We start from the raw sequence: 22,120 nt of genomic DNA, 5'->3' as shown, positions 1-22,120 counted from the left end.
TGGCCATCAGCAAATGAACTAAGTGAAAAATGTCAAACATAATGTGTTGCCTGTAGCTGCAGAGTAATATTTCAGGATGGCGGGAGAGCTTCTCCATTCTGAGCACATCTTAATGAGAGCTCCAGAGCAATAAACCCGGGAGATTAGATGCCCCGGAGCAGCTCACCTAACTATCTCTTGGCACTTATGGTAGGCTTCAAATATGAATATAGGAGAGTGATATTTCAAATACATGCAGTGAGTATCTGCATGGATTTAAAAGCCTGTTTTAAAATAAGACAGCATAATGAGACACAGAGACAACCACGTTCCTGCAAAAGATGTGAAAGAATCCTAAAGAATCCAGTTTTATAACATCATCTCACAATAAAAATGTTGGAGAAATCCAACATTTAATTTGAGTGCCTCTATAGAATGTGAAACCGATTCCCATTTCAAATAGTGGTTGTCTTTGACAATCAACCCAACTACAGCATTTCTATAGATCTGTTGTTTGCCGCGGAGACTTGCTGATCCTCCAACCAGATGCCCTTTTGTGCATTTCTCTAACAGTGAGCTTTAAAGGTTTTTTCTTTTACTTTCCTTCTCATCCTGCTTGCCATCCATGATGGCAAAATAAATATGGGTTCTCATCCAGCCTATTGGCCCCAATGAATAAAAGAAAAGAACCTCTGTTATATTTATGCCCCAGGATATAGAAAGTTATGAGTGACAAATCAAACGTTCTTCAAAATTCAAATAAAATAAATAGAAGCAAAACACAGATGTATAAAAATATTAAATACATATCATTTAAGAGGGACTTGGGTTATTTGTGTTGTTGATTAAATGTACTCAAATAAAAATTAGGGAATGTTTTGGTTTATTCAGCTTGAGACTAAGATGCAGTGCAAGATTATTTTAAAACTTTTCCCCCTCGTCTGCCATTGTTCTGGAGCTTTTGTCTGTGATCAACTTGTAAAAATCAAACAATATGCTGGACTCTGTGTTTCACACATTGTGATTTCAATAATATCCTTGTTTGTCTTTCAATTGTGTCAGAATTATTTTAAGTAGGATGAGTAATAGCAGCAATCTGGTAAATGACAACATTTGTCACATATTTAATTCCCTGAATTTAAACGGATTCATACCTTGAGGTAACCCTGTTATGGATCAGGTCCTGTCCCTGTTCTCAAATTACCTCTCTGCCCTGTCTTGTTCCCAAAGAGGACCCTTTGTTCTGGAGAAAACTCAGCTCTGACTGGAGACAGAGAGCTCACTTAAAAAAGGAGACAGAGAAGAGCACAAGAAGATCACTGAAGGAAGACAGAATTAGAGAAAAGAAGCGACTAATTTACACTTATCAGAGTTTTTCCTGCTCAGCTCGTGGAGCTGGGGCTAAGTGAAATGTGAAGTTCAGCCAAATGCCACAGTATATCAGAGATCTAGGAGAGACTTTTCATCCTGTTACATTTCTCTGAGTTTTTCAGCCTGACTTCGCTCCCTCTGGCCCTCCAGATCGGGATGGTCCATTTCAGGTTTAAGAGCAGCTACTCTGGGATGAGTTCAAATGTCACTAGTCACACAGTATGTTCTAAAATGGCACGAATAGAGCGTCAGGACTTCTGCTGATCTGAACCGTTTTCAAGCCAAATCTCTACTGCAGGCACACAGTAACTCAAGAAAGGTAAAGAAATAGAAAAATTTTTTACCTTTCTGTAACATTAGTATCTGTTTCAAAAGCCATGGGTGTATCTGGTTTAGATACAAACATTTGATGTTTTTTTAAAGGCATCAAAAATCTGGTAAGCTGTGTGAATTTACAATTAAATGTTAAATATTTCTTTAATTTCTTGAAAAGCAATATTCTTTGATATTTTTTTCCACTGGTGTTTTTGTGCTAAAAAGAAATCAACATACACATTTATGAAAGTATGTCATGCCTGATGAAACAATTCAACAATGTAGGTAACATTCATCCATCTATTGTCATCCACTAATCCGCTCCTCTGCAAAACATCCTGGTGAGAAACCAAGATGTCCATCTCCACTGAGACTGGGGACGTCCCAGAGGCATTCCCAGGCCAGAAGGGAAATGTAGTCCCTTATGGAGTACTGTGCCCGCCTTCAGGTCTCCCTACAGGGGGATGTGACAGAAAAACTACTAAACGAGGTGCTAAAAGCCATCCGGATCAGATCCCTGAACGACCTCAACTGTCTCTGGTTAAACAAAGAGAAGCAGCAGCTCTGCTACAAACAACCAAAAGATGGCAGAGCTTTTTGACTCAATCTGACCCTTCAAACCTACGGAGGAAGCCCATTTCCAGTGTCTTAAGAATATTGATATTACTCTAATGATCCACATCACTTGACCAAAAAAGAGGGTCAAAATGTAGCCACATATGTAAACAATAGCTTTGCTTTTTAGCACAAATCAAATCTATATCCTCAATATTTCAATCCCTAAATGTATTTAAGTTTTATAGTTGAACTTCTCCACTTGGGGAAAAGACTGTTCCTCAACTGAGTCTGCCATTTCCGATTCTTCCTGTACGTATGGGAAATCAGTTCTGTTATAAATGAAGATCCCTGAAAGCCATAAGTTTAAGGTCAGCAGATAAAACAGATCAAGATGCTTTTGCATTCACCAGTAACAGCCAGATTGAAATCACAGTTATGTTCTTTTGACTCCCTTCTTAACTCTTATCATTCAAAGCTTGTTCCCGGCTACTTTGAAGACGCATCCTCAGACAGCCATTTAATTCCGCCTCTCCACACTTTTGAACTCAGCCAGGAGCATGGGATGGGGAAAAGCATTTGAGTTTAAAGAAAAGAGAGAGTCAGACACACAATCGTGGGGAAGGAGGCAGATGGAAACAAAGGTTGAGCTTTCAAAGGGAGAGCAACAGAAGTTAAGATGTAAAAAAAAAAAAGGCTACGGATGGATGCACTGTTGATAGCACTAAATCACAGCACGCCTCTACACCCTCGCCGGCGTGTTTATTCAGCCTCGGCCAACGCTCAAGGACGCTGTTGACTTCCCAAACTCATTAACAAATAAAGAATTACTTAATTGAGAGCCATACAAGCAGGCATGTGCATTATTTTAAGTGAAAATTGTAATATAGCTTGAAGAATAACCACTAATGGCTCTCTTTGTTGGCATGTAAAATAGATAAGCAGAGGGTGAGCTGTGGCTTGTTTTTTTAAGTGGAGCTGCAATCATTAACCATGAAAATGGGTTTTGGGCCAACTGAAGGAGGTGAGGTGGAGGTTGGGTGGTACATCAGATCTGGACACTAATGGACCCGCCTCATAGCGGACACACACTCACACAGATTAATGAAAGCACACAAGTGAACAAACAAGCTATTCGCACTTTTGTGAAAGTCAGCAGGACTTTGCATGCACGTGTGTGTCTGTTCTCACTGTTCTGGTGGATCGTTTCAGTCTGGCCCTGGGATTTGGTCTATGGGAGAAGGCCAGTCACTTGTGGAAGACACCCAAGGCAGCCTTCTCATCGCCTCAGGACTGGCCTGGGGAAGGAATGGATGGGATATATGGTCACGACTGATGAAGAAGCTGGAGAATTTTAGCCTGCAGCCAGAGAAAAAACAGACAGGAGGAAGGCAAGAGAGACCGAGTTAAAAAGTCAGGGTTGCTAATGGTAAAACGTCCCATGGCTTACAAAGGAGCATGCTATGCCTTGGGTCAGAATAGGGAGACAATGGAAGGCACAAAGATGGGCAAAGAAGAAATCAGGAGTGCAGAAGATGGGGGGATGGGTCCAAAGGATAGATAGGCAATACAAACAAAGTTACTTTTTTGTCACAGCGCAAAGGTCAAAGTCACCAGTTAAATTCACTGTGGAAGTACCTTGAAATGCAACACCACTGAGAAGCACTGGGGCGTGGCTGGAGCAGATTTGCTGTCAAGGAGACAAGAGTTGATGAAAAAGCAGCTCCTGTGTCCTTTGCCCCTTGGCAGCTGTGATAATGTGAAAGTATTTAGAATTGTTGATTTTTTTATGATAAGCAAGTGCAAATGAATACAGGTCAGCAGACTGCACACTCAATCATTTGCTTACCTCATGGTGCTGTATCGCTCAAGGTTGTAAAATCAGTAACCTTCATATCCATGTTGCTAAGTCTAACATTTAGGGGACGTTCCTCAAAGCTTTTGGTATAGTTTGTATTTGCTCGGTCACTCATCTGCCCTCTGTCTGCTGGCCATTAATCAGCCAGACATTTCAACACGAATAAACACAATCAAAATACACTGCTCAAAAAAATAAAGGGAACACTCAAATAATACATCCTAGATCTGAATGAATGACATAAATATGAAAATAATTTCCACCTGTTGTCTATTCCATTTGCACAACAGCAGGTGATGTTGATTGTCAATCAGTGTTGCTTTCTAAGTGGACAGTTTGATTTCACAGAAGTTTGATTTACTTGGAGTTATATTGTGTTTTTTTTATTTTTTTGAGCAGTACATATTCAAACTTTTGCCTCGCAAAAGTATTCACTCTCCCTTTTAACTTTTCAATATTTTGTCATGTTAAAAGCCTTTTTGAAACAGACTGACACAAAAGGACACATAACTGATGAGTGGCAGAAACCTAACACTGCACATCATCATGAGGCATCCCCAAAGTAAAATATGACGGTGGCAGAATCATGCTATTTAAATGCTTCTTCTTGGCAGGAGCACGGAAGTTGGTCTTAGATGATTTTAAATAGCAAGTAGACCTCCAAAGATAAGCAACCATAATTGCAACCCAATTATGAGTATTGACTCAGGGCCTGAAACAACTGTAGGTTGAACTTTTCAGATTTGATCAAGTAGTTTCACTTCACAATTATGATTATTTTGTGTTGGTCCATCAGGAATGAGGAGAACATTGTATTTATTGCTGCTGATAAATAAAACTTGTCGATGTGAAACCTATTTGTCTCTAGGATCAAAAACCATAGAATTGTAAATAATGTTAGCTCTATTTTAGTACAAATAAAACATTTTGGATTGATTGAAAGAAAGCCGTTTCTTGAAAAGAAAAAGCATGTTTCCTTTGAGTCATCTCCTGATCTATGGAAAAATTCAATACTTTAGTTATTTATAGTAAATAACTAATTATAGTAAATAACTAAAGTATTTAATACTAAATGGCTGTATACCTACCAAAAAACAGTCTGCAGTTTTGTAAGGACATATCTATAATTTCGACATGTACTATTGAATAGCACCACTACCAGAAGTATCACATGTTGACCAGCAGAGGGCAGCAGCAAACAGTAGTTAGTCTCAATCTACCTCACTTTGAGGCGAAGAGAATTGTTGCATTAAATAATATAGGACATATCATATCTCCAGGAATAACACTTTTTCTCTATTCACATATTTGCTTTTAGAAATTAGCAGATTTTTAAAAAATATATCTAATTAAAGTAATTTCAAGAGTATATCACAAAGCTGTTTTTACAAAATGTCTATGATGATATTATACAAGTGTATAGCTTATTACTTATTATACATGTTTACATGTATAATATGAATGTTTTAAAACATGAATATTGTATATTTATATGAAAGAACATTTGTTTCTGACAAACAACAGAAGAAGCATTATATTTGCGCTTTTAACTGTACTTTTCCCCTCTGGATTGAGATCACAACAGCTTTTTCCGAGGCACCCTGAATGTAACAGCGCTATCACCACCATCACAGCCAGAGTCTCCCTGGCAGGGTGTCCACTTTCGGCAGCTAGCTGTTGTTTTTACCTCGTGTTTTAATTGAAACATTTTGATACTAACCTTTACTTGACACCTCTGGACGCTTGCTGCCATGAAGGAAAGCAGAATTTTTGTGATTTTCTTGGTGCTTTCCGCCTCTCTTCTGTGCACAGCCGAAGCGGGCAGGGGCAGGAGCGGCAGCAGCAACCAGAACAGCTTCAGACGGGCAGCTAACGGCATCTACCAGACTCTGAGCAGCGTGTTCGGGGAGGATAACATCAGAGCCCTGTACAAGGTGAGCGGAGGACACGAGACTGGTTCTCGTGAAATTATGAGCTGCTCGCAGTCCACACATGGTGAACAGAAAATAATTTTAAAAAGCGGGCTCGGCCTGGTCAATTTATCATGGATGCCATTTTGAAATATTAGTAGTAATGCAATCATTTTTCGTCTGTTGACAACCCCAGTCTAAATGTTTTGTTATATATATAGCAGGAATGTATGTGTGTCATTGCAGTTTTGTTTCAGGGTTGCAGGAATTTATTCATTTCATCGAAGGCCTTTAACGGTGTCAGTCATTGAAAGCGTCCTCTATCGTTGTATAGATAAGTCTTAATGTGAAGGACATTCTGAGCTTTCCTGTGTGCTCTCATTGGTCCAGCTGCACTTCCTGCATTTTGAAACGCCGCACATTTCCTGCGTTTAGCCGCCAAAGCAAATTACCTGTCTGCTTCCTATGTAGCGGTGACCACGTGATAATCATCAGCGCAAATGACCGCAATCACAATGTCATTGTTTTACATTTGAGTGCATTAGCCTGTCATTGTTTTACATTTGAGTGCATTAGCCTGTGTGGTATTCTTGCCAGGTGATAGCATTGAGGAAGGTTTCACAGTATCGCTGCAGCGGCACAAACATGTTAACAAAACATCCACAGCGTGTGATATACTTGTTTTTATTCAAGATAGAAAAATTGCTATGGACCCAGTCTACAGTAATTTATTTTATTTATTTATTTTGTCCAGTCTACAGTAGGAAAAATGGCAGTGCTGTTGAGTGACGTCAAAATGCTAAATTTAGATGATCAATTTTAATAAGGAAGTGTGACGTCATTCGTGATCTTTGCCGTTTTTTTTTTTTTTTTTTTTTCGTTGTAATCCAATCAGGAATAAGATAGAAATCATGTGACAACTCCAGTATTCTCTGGCTTGCTCCACGGTACCACGTGGTGATTGGTCAGCCGGTGTGAATGTCAGGAAATTAATTTTGAGGTAAAGTAAGATTATATTTAAGAAGACAGTTGCAGATTTTTAAAAAATGCCAAAGACATATATTTGGTTAAAGTTAATTTAATATGACACGGGAATCACTTTAAAAACATTGCTAGTAAAGAGTTTTGTATATTGTCTTGAAAGTGTAAAACCCATTCCTGTCGGTACAACTAAGAACATTTTCTTGATTTAAATTATTTTACAGCATGAATATGCTCCAGACGAGACAGGCTAAAAACTCATAGAAATGTGACCGGTTGAATGCATTTGCTGCGTCCGACAAGAGTTCTGGATTCTGCGCCACTTTCAAGGGCTTCTTCTTCTCATTTAAAGCGTTTTCCACCTTAGAAACAGTTGTAACATAACATTTTAGTAATTTTCAAGTTGTTACTTTCCTGTGTGGCAGCCTGCAGGCCAATACCTTTCTTTTTGCATATGTCTATTTTCCAGTGCATCACAATAAAAGCTCAGTGTCAGGTTTTCTGGCTCTTCCTTGAAATGAAGAAGCAGAAAAAAAGAAGGTTTTAATACCAATGTAACATCAATCAGTCAGATGCTGCAATTTGTCAAGTATAAAAATAAAAATGCATTGCCAAAAAACTTGCTTGTGTTTTCTTAAGCAGTTGGGTTGTTTTTAGAAGCAGTTGAGACCCAAATGGAAGAATGACATACAAAAAGTGAATTTTGCATATTAGGTCTCCTTTAAAACACTGGGTTTAAGATATGGGTGTATTGGGTCTGAAGAGGTTACCTAGTTAAGGTAAGTTAATTTCATGATTAATACTGACTTTATTTTTATAAAATCCTCACTTTAAATAGTTGACTCAATTAAGGCTTTTCAAAGATTGACTGGCTGTCTTTGAAGCCATATCAAGGAAACATCTTGTGATGAGTTTAAATGACTAGATCACGATAAGTTATATGCTATCATAAGATCACTTACATGGCCAATACATCTGCTCTCTGGTATCAGTTTTTGTAGAATGAACCTGCTCTAAACTTCACTGCCTCTTTCTGCTCAGTTTTTCTCCAAAGCAACAGAGCGATTCGTCCATGGAGTGGACTCTTTTCTGGATACCATCTGGAAGATCTGGTCGGATCTGCTTGATGTGATGGGAATTGATTGTAAGTCATGAACTTGCTGCACTTTTTTTTTTCCTTATTTGACACTAAAACATGTAAATAATGACATACTTCCTGTCTCTCTCCCTCTCTGGTTTGTGAAGCATCAAACCTCAGCCACTACTTCAGTCTCACGTCTCTAAGCAACGCCCCAGCACGCGCCTTGCTCCTGATCGCTGCCTTACTGTTGGCCTACTGGTTCCTATCCATGTTCCTGGGAGGAGTGTTTTATCTGCTGCATGCAGTCTTTGGACGCTTCTTCTGGCTGGTGAGGGTCATACTTTTCGCCCTGTCCTGCCTCTACATCCTGCAGAAGTTCGAGGGCGACCCGGAGCGAGCCGTGCTGCCTCTGTGCTTCATCATGGCTGTGTACTTCATGACTGGACCCGTTGGAGCGTACTGGCGTCGAGGAGGCGGGGCGGGCACGCTGGAGGAGAAAATCGACCACCTGGACACTCAGATCAGGCTGCTCAACATCAGGCTGAGCCGCGTCATAGACAGCCTCGAGCACAGCGGGGAGCAGTAGACCCGGAGCAAGGAGAAGGGTCAGGGTTGACCACAAGTATTTAACTCACTTTCCTAATATCATCTGCAGGAAAACAACTACCAGGTATTTACAACTCAACTGTCAGGTGGGATAAACTAAGATCTGAACACAGGGTTTTAAAGGCTTGAGTCAATTATTGGAAGATAAAAGTAAAATTTCTCTTAAGATTTAGACACGTCAACAAACCAAACATTTTTGCTTGATTATGATAAACAGAAAAACATTGGGAAATTTTTTGTACAACTGTAAAGAAGTTTAGCTGTGAGCTCTCTTTCTCTTTTACACATCTCAGCAACTTATAACAAGCTGTCAAATGATAGATTTATTTTTCTTTTGTTGAAGTACATAGAGTGCTCATGCTACGAAAATAAACATTTTATATTTAGATTTTTGCTTTTTGAGACCCCTTGAAATCTCTGTTTGAAACTGCTGTTAAAAAATATAATGTGAGCACGAATGCCTGACTTGAATTGAGACATTGTTATTTCTGATATGTAAAGATGTTGTATAGTTGTCCACAGTGAGATTTATTTATTTCATCCAAACATATTGAAATTTCTTCTGTTTAATGACCATCTTGTGGCGAATATGACGTCCAGACCGTTTTTTGTGTGTGTTTCGGTACATGAGTCAATGCCGCCGTGACCTGCTTCAGTGTGTGTTTGTGGTCAGGCATAGGAATTGGAAAAACACTGCATCTAAAGTCACATTCTGATGTGGAAACAATACAGAGAGCCAGCAATATCTCAGGGACTCACTCAGCACATAATGTAATACGAGTTCTATTATAAGTCACGTTTTGTCGCTTGATGTCTGTGTGTTGTTTAATTTATGCATACCGTCCACAGAAATCCTACTTTTTATGTTGTAATTGTTGTGGTGACTCAAATCGAGTCATGTTTTTATCACATCCATGCTCCAATACTTCGAGTCACAGGATACTGGCTAATTGGTTTTAGAAAAATCACCTTTTTCAGAACACAGTTTAGATTGTATGTCATAACAAAACTGAAGGATAAATGGTGTTGCACAATTCTGGATAGTTGGAAATCATTAGAAATTTTTGGAAAGTAACTATTAACAGTAATATTTAAAAATGTTAAACGTTGGTACTCACCAAGGATATCAAATAGGGGGTTATTTTAGCATAACTTTGAATACATTTTAGTGTATCTGCAGTTCCTCCATCCTGTGTACAGGGGGTTTCTGGAAATCCAGTCATTTCCCATTCATTCCCCAAATTCCCAGTTAAAGTTTTGAAATTACTCCAAAGTGGAAATTGCTGAAACATTTCAGTAAATCTTATTTTCAATCAAGTTGAAACTCAAGTATCTGTACTTGAGTATTTATTACTCAACAGATACTTATCACTTCAATCATCTCAAAAAGAAAGTACATTGGATCTAATTTTGTGGCTTTTCAAAGTTGCAAATACATCGATATTTTCTGTACAATGGGTTATACTTTAGTGAGTTTTGTCTTTTTGGCCATTTCACTGGAGAAATACCCTGGTGAGATTTCTTCCCATCCATGTTTTATAGCTTTGGAGGAGTCATTCAAACATTGTGATGACCCATAATGCAAGGCAGCAAACATCTCTGGCTGAAAGAAAATAAATTAAGTTTTATTGAGGAAATTAAAATCAAAATGTTCTTGTTACTTTAATCACTAACAACTTCTTCCTTGACATGGGATCATGCCATTTTAATGAAGATTGGGTTGAAAGCAGGGATTTTGTTAGTTTGCTTAAATCAATCAGCAGTTACAGTAATTAAGCTGATGACGCTGACCTACACGCTCGAGCAATAGACTTGCAAAACATAAACCGTTCTATTTAACCTTATTATGTTTTTTTTATACATTTAGTTTTAGTTCTAAATCATCATGAACTTTAAAGTCTTAAGTTTGAAGTGCCTTACAAAAGTAACGATACCCCTTGAACTTCTCCACATATAGTTGTTACAACCCCAAAATTTAATGTCACTTTGCAATTTTGTGAAACAAAGTTGTGCGTAATTGTGAAGTGGAATTGGAAAGAATAAAATTCTGTGATTTTTCTTTTTGTTGTTTTTTTACAAATAAAAATCTAATTTAAATCGAACCTCCAAGCCTCATACACAGCATGTAGAAACTTCTTTGGCTGAAGGTATGATAAATCTCAACTAGATACGAAATTTGTTATTATTTGCAAAACTAGCTTAAGTTCAGCCAGATTGGATAGGAGAGCTTTCAAGTTTTGCTATAGATTTTTAGATTTAGGACTGGTCTCTGGGCTATTCGCAGACATGAATCTGCTTTGATCTGAACAATTTTGTTGCAGCTTCGGCTTTATATTTAATCTTATTATTGTTGAAAGCTAAACATTTTCCTCCAGCTCCTCTATCTATTATGAAGAAACTCATCCCTACAGCATGATGGATCACCATCATGTTTGTAGTTGAAATGGGACAAAGTGTGAATAAGTTCAAAAGGGGTGAATATTTTTGTAGGCATCAGACCTTACAGAAACCAGCAGAAGAAACTGTATAAGTGACCATTCTTGTTGCCAGTCCATCAGTTGCAATTTAGTACAAGATTTTGAAAGTCAAGGGTCGATCTTAGCAGGTTTGGTGGAGCTGCACAATTTTTAAAAACCATAAAATAACATAATGTGGTATAGAGCCACATTTTCCTCACTGCATTTTCCTCTGTCACCAAGAGGATTCCAGGGCCCTCTGTTAACTTGAGCATCTCAGGCAGAGAGACTCCGTCCGACAGGCTGGATTTGTCATTGCCATGCATGAAGTCAGAAAACTCGTAATATAAAAATATTTCAACCCGGAGTCCTTTGTATTCCCTAATTAAAAGTTTTTAACATTTTGTGGCACCACTGGCATTTATTCAGTAGTAGTTTAAAAGCAAGACATGCAGAAAAGGAGGGCATGCAGTGTTTTGCCTCCGTACCTACACCCCTAACATATGCTAATAGATTCCTAATTATTAATTTTTTTATTTTTCATTAATATTTCTTTGCTTGGTTGGCTTTTTGGCTTAAAAGTGGTGTGCACTGCTGACCATCATTTACATCCAAATTTTTGATTTTTCTTGTTTTGCCAAAACATTCCCAGCCTAAACACCCAAGTGATTCAACTGTTCATTGTCATGTGAGATTTTGTTGCATGCTGCCTTTATCTCTGCAGATTTCAGTTTTGTCTTGTGTCAAGATTTTAACGAATGTCATGAGATCAGCCAGAAATCGATTATGTTTTGGGGTTATGTCACTGTATAATGCGGCTTGTGTTTCTGCAATACTTATTTACACTGGAGACTGGATTTTATTGACCAAATGATAATTTTTGTTTTTAAAAAAAAAGACTGGATACAATCACTGTTTTCTCTTATGATAATCACTGTTGTGTCCCTGAAATGAAGGTACATATTGAAATGTGTGAGAATCAGACACTTCTTTTCGCTTTCGGCAGCTGACTGGAGAGATGGGCTTATGATGCATTGATAGCCTACAGATTAATCTGTATTTACATTTATATTTTTGAAGAAACAGAGCTAAATGTGTGCTTTATTGAGGTACTTGACTGATAACTATTGTTGGCTGGTGTTACCCAAATATACTGTGGAGTATTGCAATAATCTGTTTAAATTCACACCTAAACATGTATGATACTATTACAGCTGGGTGAGGATTTGAAGCTCATTCATATCTTTAAAACACTTGAGAGCTTGTAAGGTATTGTGTGGAACATCATGCCACTACTTATAAATGTTATCATGAGCCACTTACTGTAGATGCTGGTTGAAACCAAACAGATTCCAGTGTTAGCATCTGTCAGCTTTAGATTCATTACTTCACCAAGATGTTTATTCTCTTGTTTAGAGTGTATAATGAATGGCTTTTAAGTCCATTAAATTACTGTAACCCAACTGTGTCTATTATTCCAAATGGTCTTTATATCTTGTGCCAATTTTTATTACTGTAAGGAAACTTGTTCTTAGGCTTTTTATTATTTAAGTTTTGTTATGTTATTTTTCTTATTATTCTAAGTCTTCTGTACTTGATTCCTGGTTTCTTCTTTGTTTTTAGGTGTGTCTTTATGAAAAACTTTGTGGAAAAATAGCTTTTTGAGCAGAGATGAGGTTCAGATTTGAATAAACACATAAATAATTGACAACTAATGTTTTGATTTATTACTGTTTTCAAGAGAATGAGATAATCCTATTTTCTGTGATGCATATTCTATCAATACCTTCTCTAAACAGTCTGAAACTTGGCCTGTCCTGTCATCCTGCAGAGTCTGCATATAAGTCTGCCTTCCATTGAATATTTTATTTTAATTAGGATAAATATGCTGCAGGTCCATCTCTGTAAGAGACTAAGCTGCAAACGATATTGCTAAAATCTCTGGCTGTTCAGTATCCATGTATACTGATGAAAAGTTGAGTGGAAAAGTGTGGTACAAAAAGTTGCAACAGCGAGCCACAGCTTTGAAAGAATTATAAACCAAAACATGTGCTAGAGTTTGGGAAAAAGTCACAAGCTCAGGCCCACAGCTGAAGTCTGAGCTTTGAATCCACCTCACACAGGCTGCAACTGTTCGATTTCTGGCATAAAACATTTTCTGGACCAGAGACTGCATGAAAAGCATTTTATGTAGACTAAGGAGAAAAATGAAATGAAATGTTCTCCAGTACACCTCAGCAGAACCACAGGCTGATTGCCTTCATGCCATCCTTCATTGATGCAGTCACTTATGCAGAGGCCTGACCAAGTATCAAGTTGAATGTGATATTCTGAAGAATATCATTAAAATCCCTGTATTTAAGTACCTAGATTCACAAAGCAAAAGCATATATACAGATTAATTCTACACAGACAGCATTCTAACCTTCAATATGGTGATTTTCTGCATACATCTAATGAAAACATGCTCATAAAGCATATCTTCTTTGAAAATCACTACTGCACATGACATGATTTTCAGTACTTTTTGTCATTCCTGTATCAAAAATCTTGTTTCATGGGATACATTCAACTTTTCTGAGAACAATGAATGTTAAGTCTTCATCGGGTTTAACCAAATTAAAAGAAAACACTTGAAAATATAACTGTATATGTTTCACTCCTAATTGAATTACTTAAGTAGGTGTAGCTGTTTAAGAAATTCTAATTTATTGAAATGATCCTATAGTTACAATATAAAAGATGGTTTTAAGATATAACTTTTTTCTGACACTAGGTGGCGCAAATGTGTTAATGCGACAAAATTGAATAAATACATGTATTTATTTGTGTGGTGACGGTTCCAGAGGTTGAAGAAAACATGGTTATTTTGACTGACATATTACTTGAAGCCAAGTGCTCAAAAAAAAAAGTGAAACCAAAAATTAGATGGTTAAAAGTTTCTAGCAGGTGTCTACAGAACGTTTATTGAAAAATTATTGTAATAAAAGTCAAATTACAATAGAAAAAAAACAAACTTTGTGACATAAAATACATTTTACAAATAAATATCTTATAAGTTGATTTTTTTTAAATAGGTGGAATCAAACATAAAATTAGTGATTTAAGAATTTGTATAAACAAAATCATTGTAATGTTTAAACTGGCAAGTGAGCAAACTAACATAAAAATCAGTCAATTCTGATATGGTTTGGTTCTAACATGTGTTCCCTAAATCCCTGAGAAATAATTATAAGTCGGAAACTTCTGTGATTGATGCAGCTTTAGACAAAACCATGCAGAGTTTTCTTCCTGCTTCCTCAGTTTCTCCACCTGGTTATGTTGGTGCAACATGTGTGTTTCACCTGTTTAAGATGGCATTAGTAGGAGCATTAGGCGTACAGTTCAAACATGAGCGCAGTTTAAATTAATGTACTGTATGCCTCGACTAATAAGGCTTTAGATTTCTAACAATGAATACACAAAGCAAGCATCTGAAAGATGGTACAACATCTTCATTTTTATACTTGCACATTTTCCCTTCATATTCAGTTGATCAGAAAAGTAAGTTACTGGTATTTTGCATAGATGCTTGAAAATTCCAATGTTATGGCTAACAACACAAAATATCAACTATACACATCTTAAAGTAAAAATATAAGAATTTGTATCACCTTTTCTATTCAAGAACAAAATAAGTTCATATGAGCTGGCATGTTCGATGTTCTTTTGTTCTAACATTTTGACAAAAAAAACAAACATAAAAATATTTTTCTAAAATAAACTGAAATGACTGACTTTGTGCTGTCTCATTAAAGAAAAACGTTTAGAGATGCTGTCAGATGGTGAAACAAGCTTCACCTTGCAAAATCACAAATCCTCACGTTCAGAGATACTGGACCAACTGATTCTACACGCCCATTTAGAGTGACAGTTCTGTACATTACAGCACTTAGCTAACGTGTGTGCTTTGCTACACAGCTTACATATTTTTAATATGGTCTAATGTCATCATAACTTGTTTATAAACAAAACAAAATGTCTGACAATACCTACAAAGAAGGAGAAATGGCTGATGATATACAAATGTGTTAGTTTCTGATCGTTTTCAGCACTGCTGTACTTTTTGTGATCCAGCATTCAGTAGCAATAGCCTTAGAAAGTCAATATACGCTAAAAACTCTATTGTTAATCTTACAACTTTGGTTTGTTTGGGAAGGCAAAACGCCAAGAGAAACTGTTTCTCCAACACGCCTCAAACTTCTCAGATTAAGAAAAGTCATTTAAAATTTGTACGTCAATTTGAGTTGAAGCACATTTAACTCAAGTTCGGATGAGTGTTTTATTTTAGGTAATCTTTTGCTCCTCATGATCCACAGTGCTAAATAAAGAGGAATTAATTCCAGTTACCATATGAGGTCAAGTTAATCCAGTAATGACTAAAATAGATTCAAGTTGTTTTACTTAACAGTACACATACCCCTGCGGGCACAGGTCCTTGCAAAAGTATTCATAATTATTTAATTTTTGCACATTTTGCTTTAATTACAACCACAAATGTCATTGTACTTTATTATGATTTTATGTGATGGACCAACATCAAGTAGTGCCTCTTCTAAAAGGAAAAGAAAGTGTTACATGGTTTTTAAATCTTGTTTCCGAATGTAAATTTACAAGTGCATTTTCAACCTTCTTCACTCTAATTCCACAAAATAAAGTCCAATTTAACAAACTGCTTTCAAAATGTATCAAAACAATGGACAGAATCCAATTGTGTGCAATTTAATTAACACAATGCACGAATGTAATTTTCTTGGTATGGCAGATTGGTAAAGCAAAAATGCCAGTAAAATTATTAAATAATATAAAAAAGGTTTTTAAAAAGGAAGAATGTCGTTACTGCTCGCTGAATGCCTTGATGTCCATATAAGTCCCACTATACGCTTTGGTGCTGTCAGAATCGTGCCACAACTCTCATATCCAAACTTCCAGCACCACCTGACCCAGCACCAGAACCCTGTGCCTGGTCCAGCTGGATATGTTGGAGACCGGCGTTGAAGCTGGCACACAGCAAACTATTGGTATCGGTGGGAGCCACAGAAATCAGAGGACCAGCACCATCCAGGGACAGTGTCCCTAAACAGACTGAAATCAGCAGAGGTGTTTTAGGTGTCATAAACTGACTATATACTCTTCAGGAAGGGTTTTTCTTTACCCAGGAGCTACGGTCCTACCTGCAGTATTCTGATCCCAGATTTTGACTGAACAGTCATGGGAGGATGTTGCTATCCTAGCCAAGCCACCAGAAAACACAGGTAGAAATGTGCAGCAGGCTGTGGTCTGCAGGTGACCCCTGTACTCCACCACTTTACAGCCAGGCTGACGCAAGTCCCAGAGCTGACAACACACAAACACCTCACTGCATGTGGCAATCAACAGTTTCAGGAATATAGCACAGTAACAGAAAACAACTGAAACATCATCCTAAGCCATATGAATTGTTTCTAACTCATATCTAATCCATAAAGTCTAGAAAGTGCCTCTCTTGATCTCACCGTGGCTTCACAACCCTGGCCTCCAAAGCCGTTGCTGCTGGACACCAAGTAGTTCCCGTTTGGAGAGACATCACAGTGAGTCTGTATATACTGCTTAGCTGGAAAGGTATTGGTCACCTGCCACGAACGGCTATCCCACACCCTACAAGCAAAACATGTGAAAAGACAAGCAAGCACACAGTTTTGAGTTAACATACAATAAATATTTAGACCAAGGCTAAAATATTTAACGGTTGTTTGACTTTGTAATATAACTGACTGAATCGTGCCACAACTATCCCATGAGATGGGATCCTGCATTTTTTGGCAGGGGTTGTAGATGAATTTCACTAAATTAGAACCAGTGGTCTAAAAAGATGCATCCCAACAAAGCTTTGCTGTACCTTATAGTTTTGTCCTCTGAGGTCTGGACTACAGAAAAGCTAGCTGGCACCCAACATACATGAGTCACCTGGAAACAAATAAATGTTAGAAAAGCTGAAATCTTACAGAAAACAAAATATAAGTATATGGTCTAAATGAGTTAATAGTAGTTAATATCCCCAGCTACAAAAGCATAAATTAATGCTCTTACCAGGTTTCTCGAGATGTTATGTCTGTGTTCACATTTTGCAGATTCTATATCCCACAGGCACATCCAGTTGTCCCGAGAGCCAGTGCAAAGCTTTCTTCCATCTACAAAGAATTTAAAATACCAGCATCGGATATGCAGTGCACTGTATTATCCCCCCAAAACTACATTTAGATAACAATATAAGGCAGGACATACATAATGCAAATTTTTTTCTGCAAATAATACAGACAAACACAAAAACTACTTATTCTTATTTTACTCTATGCATATGATCAGTTTGTCATTTCCAATCCAATCTTTGCAGGTTAGAAAGTTCAATTCTCACAGAGTTGAACTGCTAAAATCTAAAATTTGCCTTTCAAATAATATATTTAATCCGATTTAACAAATGCTACCAGAAGTACACAAATTTGTAACCAAAGTTGCAGTTTCCGCAGAACAACAGCAGTGGCAATAATTATTATTTGCCACTTCATTTAAAATTTGTCTCATCAGTTGAAATAATGTTCCTATAATTATACATTTCTGTAATAAATTGCTGTTTTGACCCCCCCACCCCCAAAAAAAAAAAATTGCAGCCTGATAACTTGTTAACATAAATACAAAAGTTAAATATTGTTTAATCACGGAGGAAACTGAGTGTGTTCATAAAGTTTGTACCAGGGCTAATAGCGATTCCATTGACAACCAGCTCATGTCCACAAAACTCCTGAATCGGTTCGTCTCCCTGGTTCAGGTCCCACATGAGAACGGTTTTGTCCCGGGAGGCACTAAAGATCCATGTACTGCCGGGATAACAAACCACCTGGTGGAAATATGAAGACTGTCAATCAGTGTGTGGAAATTTTAACCGCTATTAATTGCATTAAAGCTGTTCTCTTCCCAATGACTTTACCTTGGTAACCTCTCTGTTGTGACCCTGGAAGGACTGACACAGCTGGCCTTGTTTCCAGTCATACACTACAACGGCCTACAAGAGAGGAAGCAGGCATTTTACGCTACTAGCTCTAGGTATCATCAAAGCATTACACAACAACATTTATAACTCCCACACTCAGTATTGCCACTTATGTTTTGATCAATGCTGTAAAATTAAGACAATACACATCTGATGCTCTACCTGGTCACTGCCACCAGAAACACACAAGTCTGGGCTGAGATTGGTCACAGTGTTGATGGAGCCATAGTGGGCAGGTTCATACTGTAACACCTGACTGTCAAAGGTGTTCTCAGCCTTTTCCCCTTGAGGTGATCTGCACAAAATATGTATGTATATAAGTATGATAATTATTTTGGGGGGACTTTCTGGTTAGATACTGAAAAAATATGTGATTTTAGCCATTACTATAGTGTACCAAGAACAATTCTAAATTATGGTCATTTCAAAAAAGCAACTGTAAAGTTATCATACACTTCATCAACGTCCATCGCTAATCCATTTCTGATGATTTTGTTGTTTCAATTTTCTTTTTAGGAAAATAATGTAATGAACATTAAAAAATAATTTGTTTTAAATGCCAGACACTTTTTATTGTCTGGTTCTGTAGCGGTGAAGTTACTGCAAGTTTTTATATCAACACTCCAGCTGGTTCAGAATGCTGCTGTTCACGTTCCCAAAATACATTAAAGATCTGTTGTCGTTGCTGTTTCAGCCTTTCGCTTGTTTGATAAATGATAACCATAATATGTCTTTATGGTGTAAAGCAATTTGAACTGCCTTGTTACTGAAATGTGCTATACAAATAACCATGATATTTGCCAGGTTTCTGATGGATGGCTCACACACTGATGCAAAAACACTACCTGACATAGTTCTTGCAGATGATCTAAACATATTTTTAAATGAATTCTGCTCCTTAATAAGACTGCCAGAACTATGTCCCTGAAGATCCCATTTAATGTGTCTCTGCTCGGTTAGTTGTTGTGTTTGTAAATAATGAAAGTTTATCCTCTGAGCTTAGGAGCTTTTGTTTTGCCTAAATGATTAAGTGGATTAAAATGCGGAAAACCTCGGGTTCCATTGAGGCAAAACCTAGAGACTAGCAGCTCCAGGATCTCGAAGATCAAATAAAGTGATTCTTTAGAGTTTTCTGTAGAAAGAGAAAAACAGAGGATTGTGGCCCTATAGAACTGCACTCCTTCAGCTAACAGATTGGAAACTTATTAGGTCAACTACTACTGTTTTCAGATTGAATAACTGTTTCCATTTTTGCATAGACCTGATTTGTGTTTATTGTCTACTAAGAAAACACACCACAGTTGCCAGTACAACAGTATTTACACCAACATATACAACAAAAATGCATAACATGACCTATTTTCATTTAAAAGAATAAAGCAGCAATTGTGCTCACTTCTTCTAAACACATACATATTAGAATAGTTATAATAATGTTACATGACATTTGTTTAATATTTTGATTTTGATAAACAAAAGCTTTGAATAAATACCTTATAAAACTGGCTGCAGTGCTTATTACAGATTATATTCATTTTTGTACAACTGTAAAAACTATTAACTAATTAGTCTGTCCACCTGCTAATCTAGCTGAGCAGGTATGTCGGCCTCAGTCATAACAGGGTTAATTCAACAAAACTGAAGGTTGCCCCCATTTAGTTACAACGCTATGACTGTTTTTCACCACAGAAAGTGACAGAGGAAATATTTTCTGTCACTGTCACTATGTCCTCAAACAAAAACTTGGGCATTCTTGACACTGGTAAGCCACCCAGGCCTACTAAGGAGCAAGGAAACTTTCTTGTGATAACAGTTTTAAGAACTACATAAAACAACAAGGAGCAGAGTGTAAACAGTCCAACATAACCCACCTGTACAGCTCAGACCTCTTGCGAAACTTGCTCTGCAGCTTCCCCATGTTTGCTCAGAAACCTGCAGCCACACTTAATTACAGAGACAAAGAAATCCAACTGAGGTAAAATAAATAAATAAATCATTCCACTAATTGAAGGATAACTATTGTTTGACTTCAATATGTAGATTGTGATGGCAGTTTTTTTGTTGTTGTTTTGTTTTTGTTTTTCAGGCTTTCCTGCATCAATGTAGCGAAACGAAGCCCAATAGGTGTGATTATACCATGCAGTACATCAAACACTTGCAAAACAGGCACTCATGAATTCATGGTCATTATATCACTGCCACTGCATACCCTGTGAGAGATTAACCCCACACACATCACTTTCCCACGCACGCACGGCTAAGCTCCACCCTCATTATCCCCACGAATTTCTCAAACAAGCGGCAGGAAGGAGAGAGCTCCAATCCTATTAGCGCCACATCATTACCGCCACAAGGAATTAGTCAGTCGAAAACACCTCGCTATGAACTGCGCTGGCGGTCATTATGCAACCCCTCCCGCGGGAATTCAACTGGCGTTATTTGAGATAACAGTACTGTTAAAACTTCTTGTTTTCTTACCCACTCCTGAAGACTCCCTCTACCTACCTGTCACCAGGAGGTGTGGTCACTGGGGTGATGCTGAGGCTAACTAATCCTTATCGTCCATGCTAAGAAAGATCAGCAGAGCGGCGCGGCTAAAACGTACAATTGGAGGTACCAAAAGTTGATAAAGTCGTTGTTGGGTCGACAGCGACGCTTCCCCGACAAATGGCCATGATGGTTTGACGTCCTAACTGTATAAAACACGGCACTGAAACGTCCCTTTAACTACTACACACGCATCCTTCCCTCCGTGGAGACCGCAGCTAGACGCTTTCCCGTATCCAGGGAAAGCTGGAGTCACGTGACGCGTGGAAGAGAACGAGCGGAAGTTGTAACTCCTCACAAAATAAAAGTGTGGGGTAAAAACAAAGTAATTATTTTATATCAGCGGTCTCCAACTAAATATTTCAATGAAACAAATTGCTACAAGGTCATTTTTTATGCCAAAAATAGTAGGCTAAAACTTTTAGGAAACATACTGCACTGAGCTATCTTGTTCTCTGAAGGCTCATTTTTAACAAATAAAATTTTAAAAAGTGTAGCATTTATTTATGATCTACAAGCTTCTGTTGCTCCTAAAGTTGTTTCTTTAACTATAATATTAATGGTGCTTTCACAGATGTAATTCATCTCCATCTCATCTAAAATAGTGTCATTTTAACTATGCGTTCATAATAACCCAGATGGCCTGTTCCTCTTTAGCCTAGAGATGTGACAGGTATAATTTGCAAAAAGAATTTGAAATCTTCATATTTCAGGCCACTGGTCATTTTGTGGTTTAACGTCTATTTTTGTTTATACTTGTTATGCTTAGTACTTTGTTACTAAGCACAGTAATTAGCATATCCTGCTCATTTTCCAATTTGCAACTGGGACACAGTTAAGTTGGCTTCAGTGTTTTTCCCACATTCATGTCCTGACTTTTGGGATAAATGAATAATCATAAGCACCTCTTCTTCCTGATTTACTGTTGTCTTCTTCAGTTAACTTGAAGTTATTCATTGTTCTCCTTTGGATAAAATCTTGTTTAAGACAAAGATTATTCTGAGTTCAGAGCTCTTTTAGTGTTTGCTGATGGCTTTTAAGCTCTACATCACATTTAATTAGCTTTGTATTTTTCTTGCAGGTTGATACCAGTTCTTTAGTACAACTAAAAAAAAATGTTATTGTCCATAGAAATGGAAATTTGGTTTACATAATTTGCCAGATGCCTCCGAGAATGTGGGCCAAGTACCATTAGCGGTAGAGTCCAAAACTTTTAGCATAGTGTAAATCATAAATTTGTATTGTGAGGACCGACTGATTATCTTCAACAGACCCACGGTGACAGACTACATAATCAGAGCCTGCTGCACTGGCGGTGGAGCTGAATGAACACTGCGCCATCTCAACAAAAATAGAACATAATGACCTTCACAGCTTACTGCAGAGCTACTTGGT

General features: G+C 37.6%; 2 protein-coding genes across 3 annotated transcripts; one reads left to right on the top strand and one right to left on the bottom strand.

Annotated features, from left to right (window-relative positions):
• Positions 1-5,705: 5,705 nt before the first annotated feature.
• On the top strand, positions 5,706-12,575 carry bri3bp (bri3 binding protein). Its single transcript, XM_055049150.1, has 3 exons — positions 5,706-6,012; positions 8,011-8,113; positions 8,215-12,575. The coding sequence occupies exons 1-3, from the start codon at positions 5,830-5,832 to the stop codon at positions 8,634-8,636; spliced, it is 708 nt and encodes a 235-aa protein (XP_054905125.1). The 5' UTR covers positions 5,706-5,829; the 3' UTR covers positions 8,637-12,575.
• A 1,487-nt stretch (positions 12,576-14,062) lies between these two features.
• wdr31 (WD repeat domain 31) lies at positions 14,063-20,976 on the bottom strand. Of its 2 annotated transcripts, none has more exons than XM_055049311.1 (10): positions 20,657-20,976; positions 20,050-20,121; positions 18,341-18,473; positions 18,116-18,190; positions 17,881-18,025; positions 17,221-17,321; positions 17,030-17,097; positions 16,647-16,788; positions 16,326-16,488; positions 14,063-16,236 (listed from the first exon to the last, which is right to left on the bottom strand). In XM_055049311.1, exons 2-10 carry the CDS (start codon positions 20,094-20,096, stop codon positions 16,046-16,048), a joined length of 1,065 nt encoding a protein of 354 aa, XP_054905286.1. In that variant the 5' UTR covers positions 20,097-20,121; positions 20,657-20,976; the 3' UTR covers positions 14,063-16,045. The 2 variants fall into 2 exon arrangements, with proteins under 2 accessions (XP_054905286.1, XP_054905285.1); XM_055049310.1 differs by having other exon boundaries at positions 20,684-20,976.
• Between the last annotated feature and the right edge of the window lie 1,144 nt (positions 20,977-22,120).

This window comes from Poeciliopsis prolifica, unplaced genomic scaffold, assembly GCF_027474105.1.
Source record: "Poeciliopsis prolifica strain line A6 unplaced genomic scaffold, Auburn_PproV2 SCAFFOLD028, whole genome shotgun sequence".
Taxonomy (NCBI): Eukaryota; Metazoa; Chordata; class Actinopteri; order Cyprinodontiformes; family Poeciliidae; genus Poeciliopsis; species Poeciliopsis prolifica.
The sequence above is the reverse complement of the archived record's forward strand: the minus strand, read 5'-3'. Positions and strand labels throughout refer to the sequence as shown.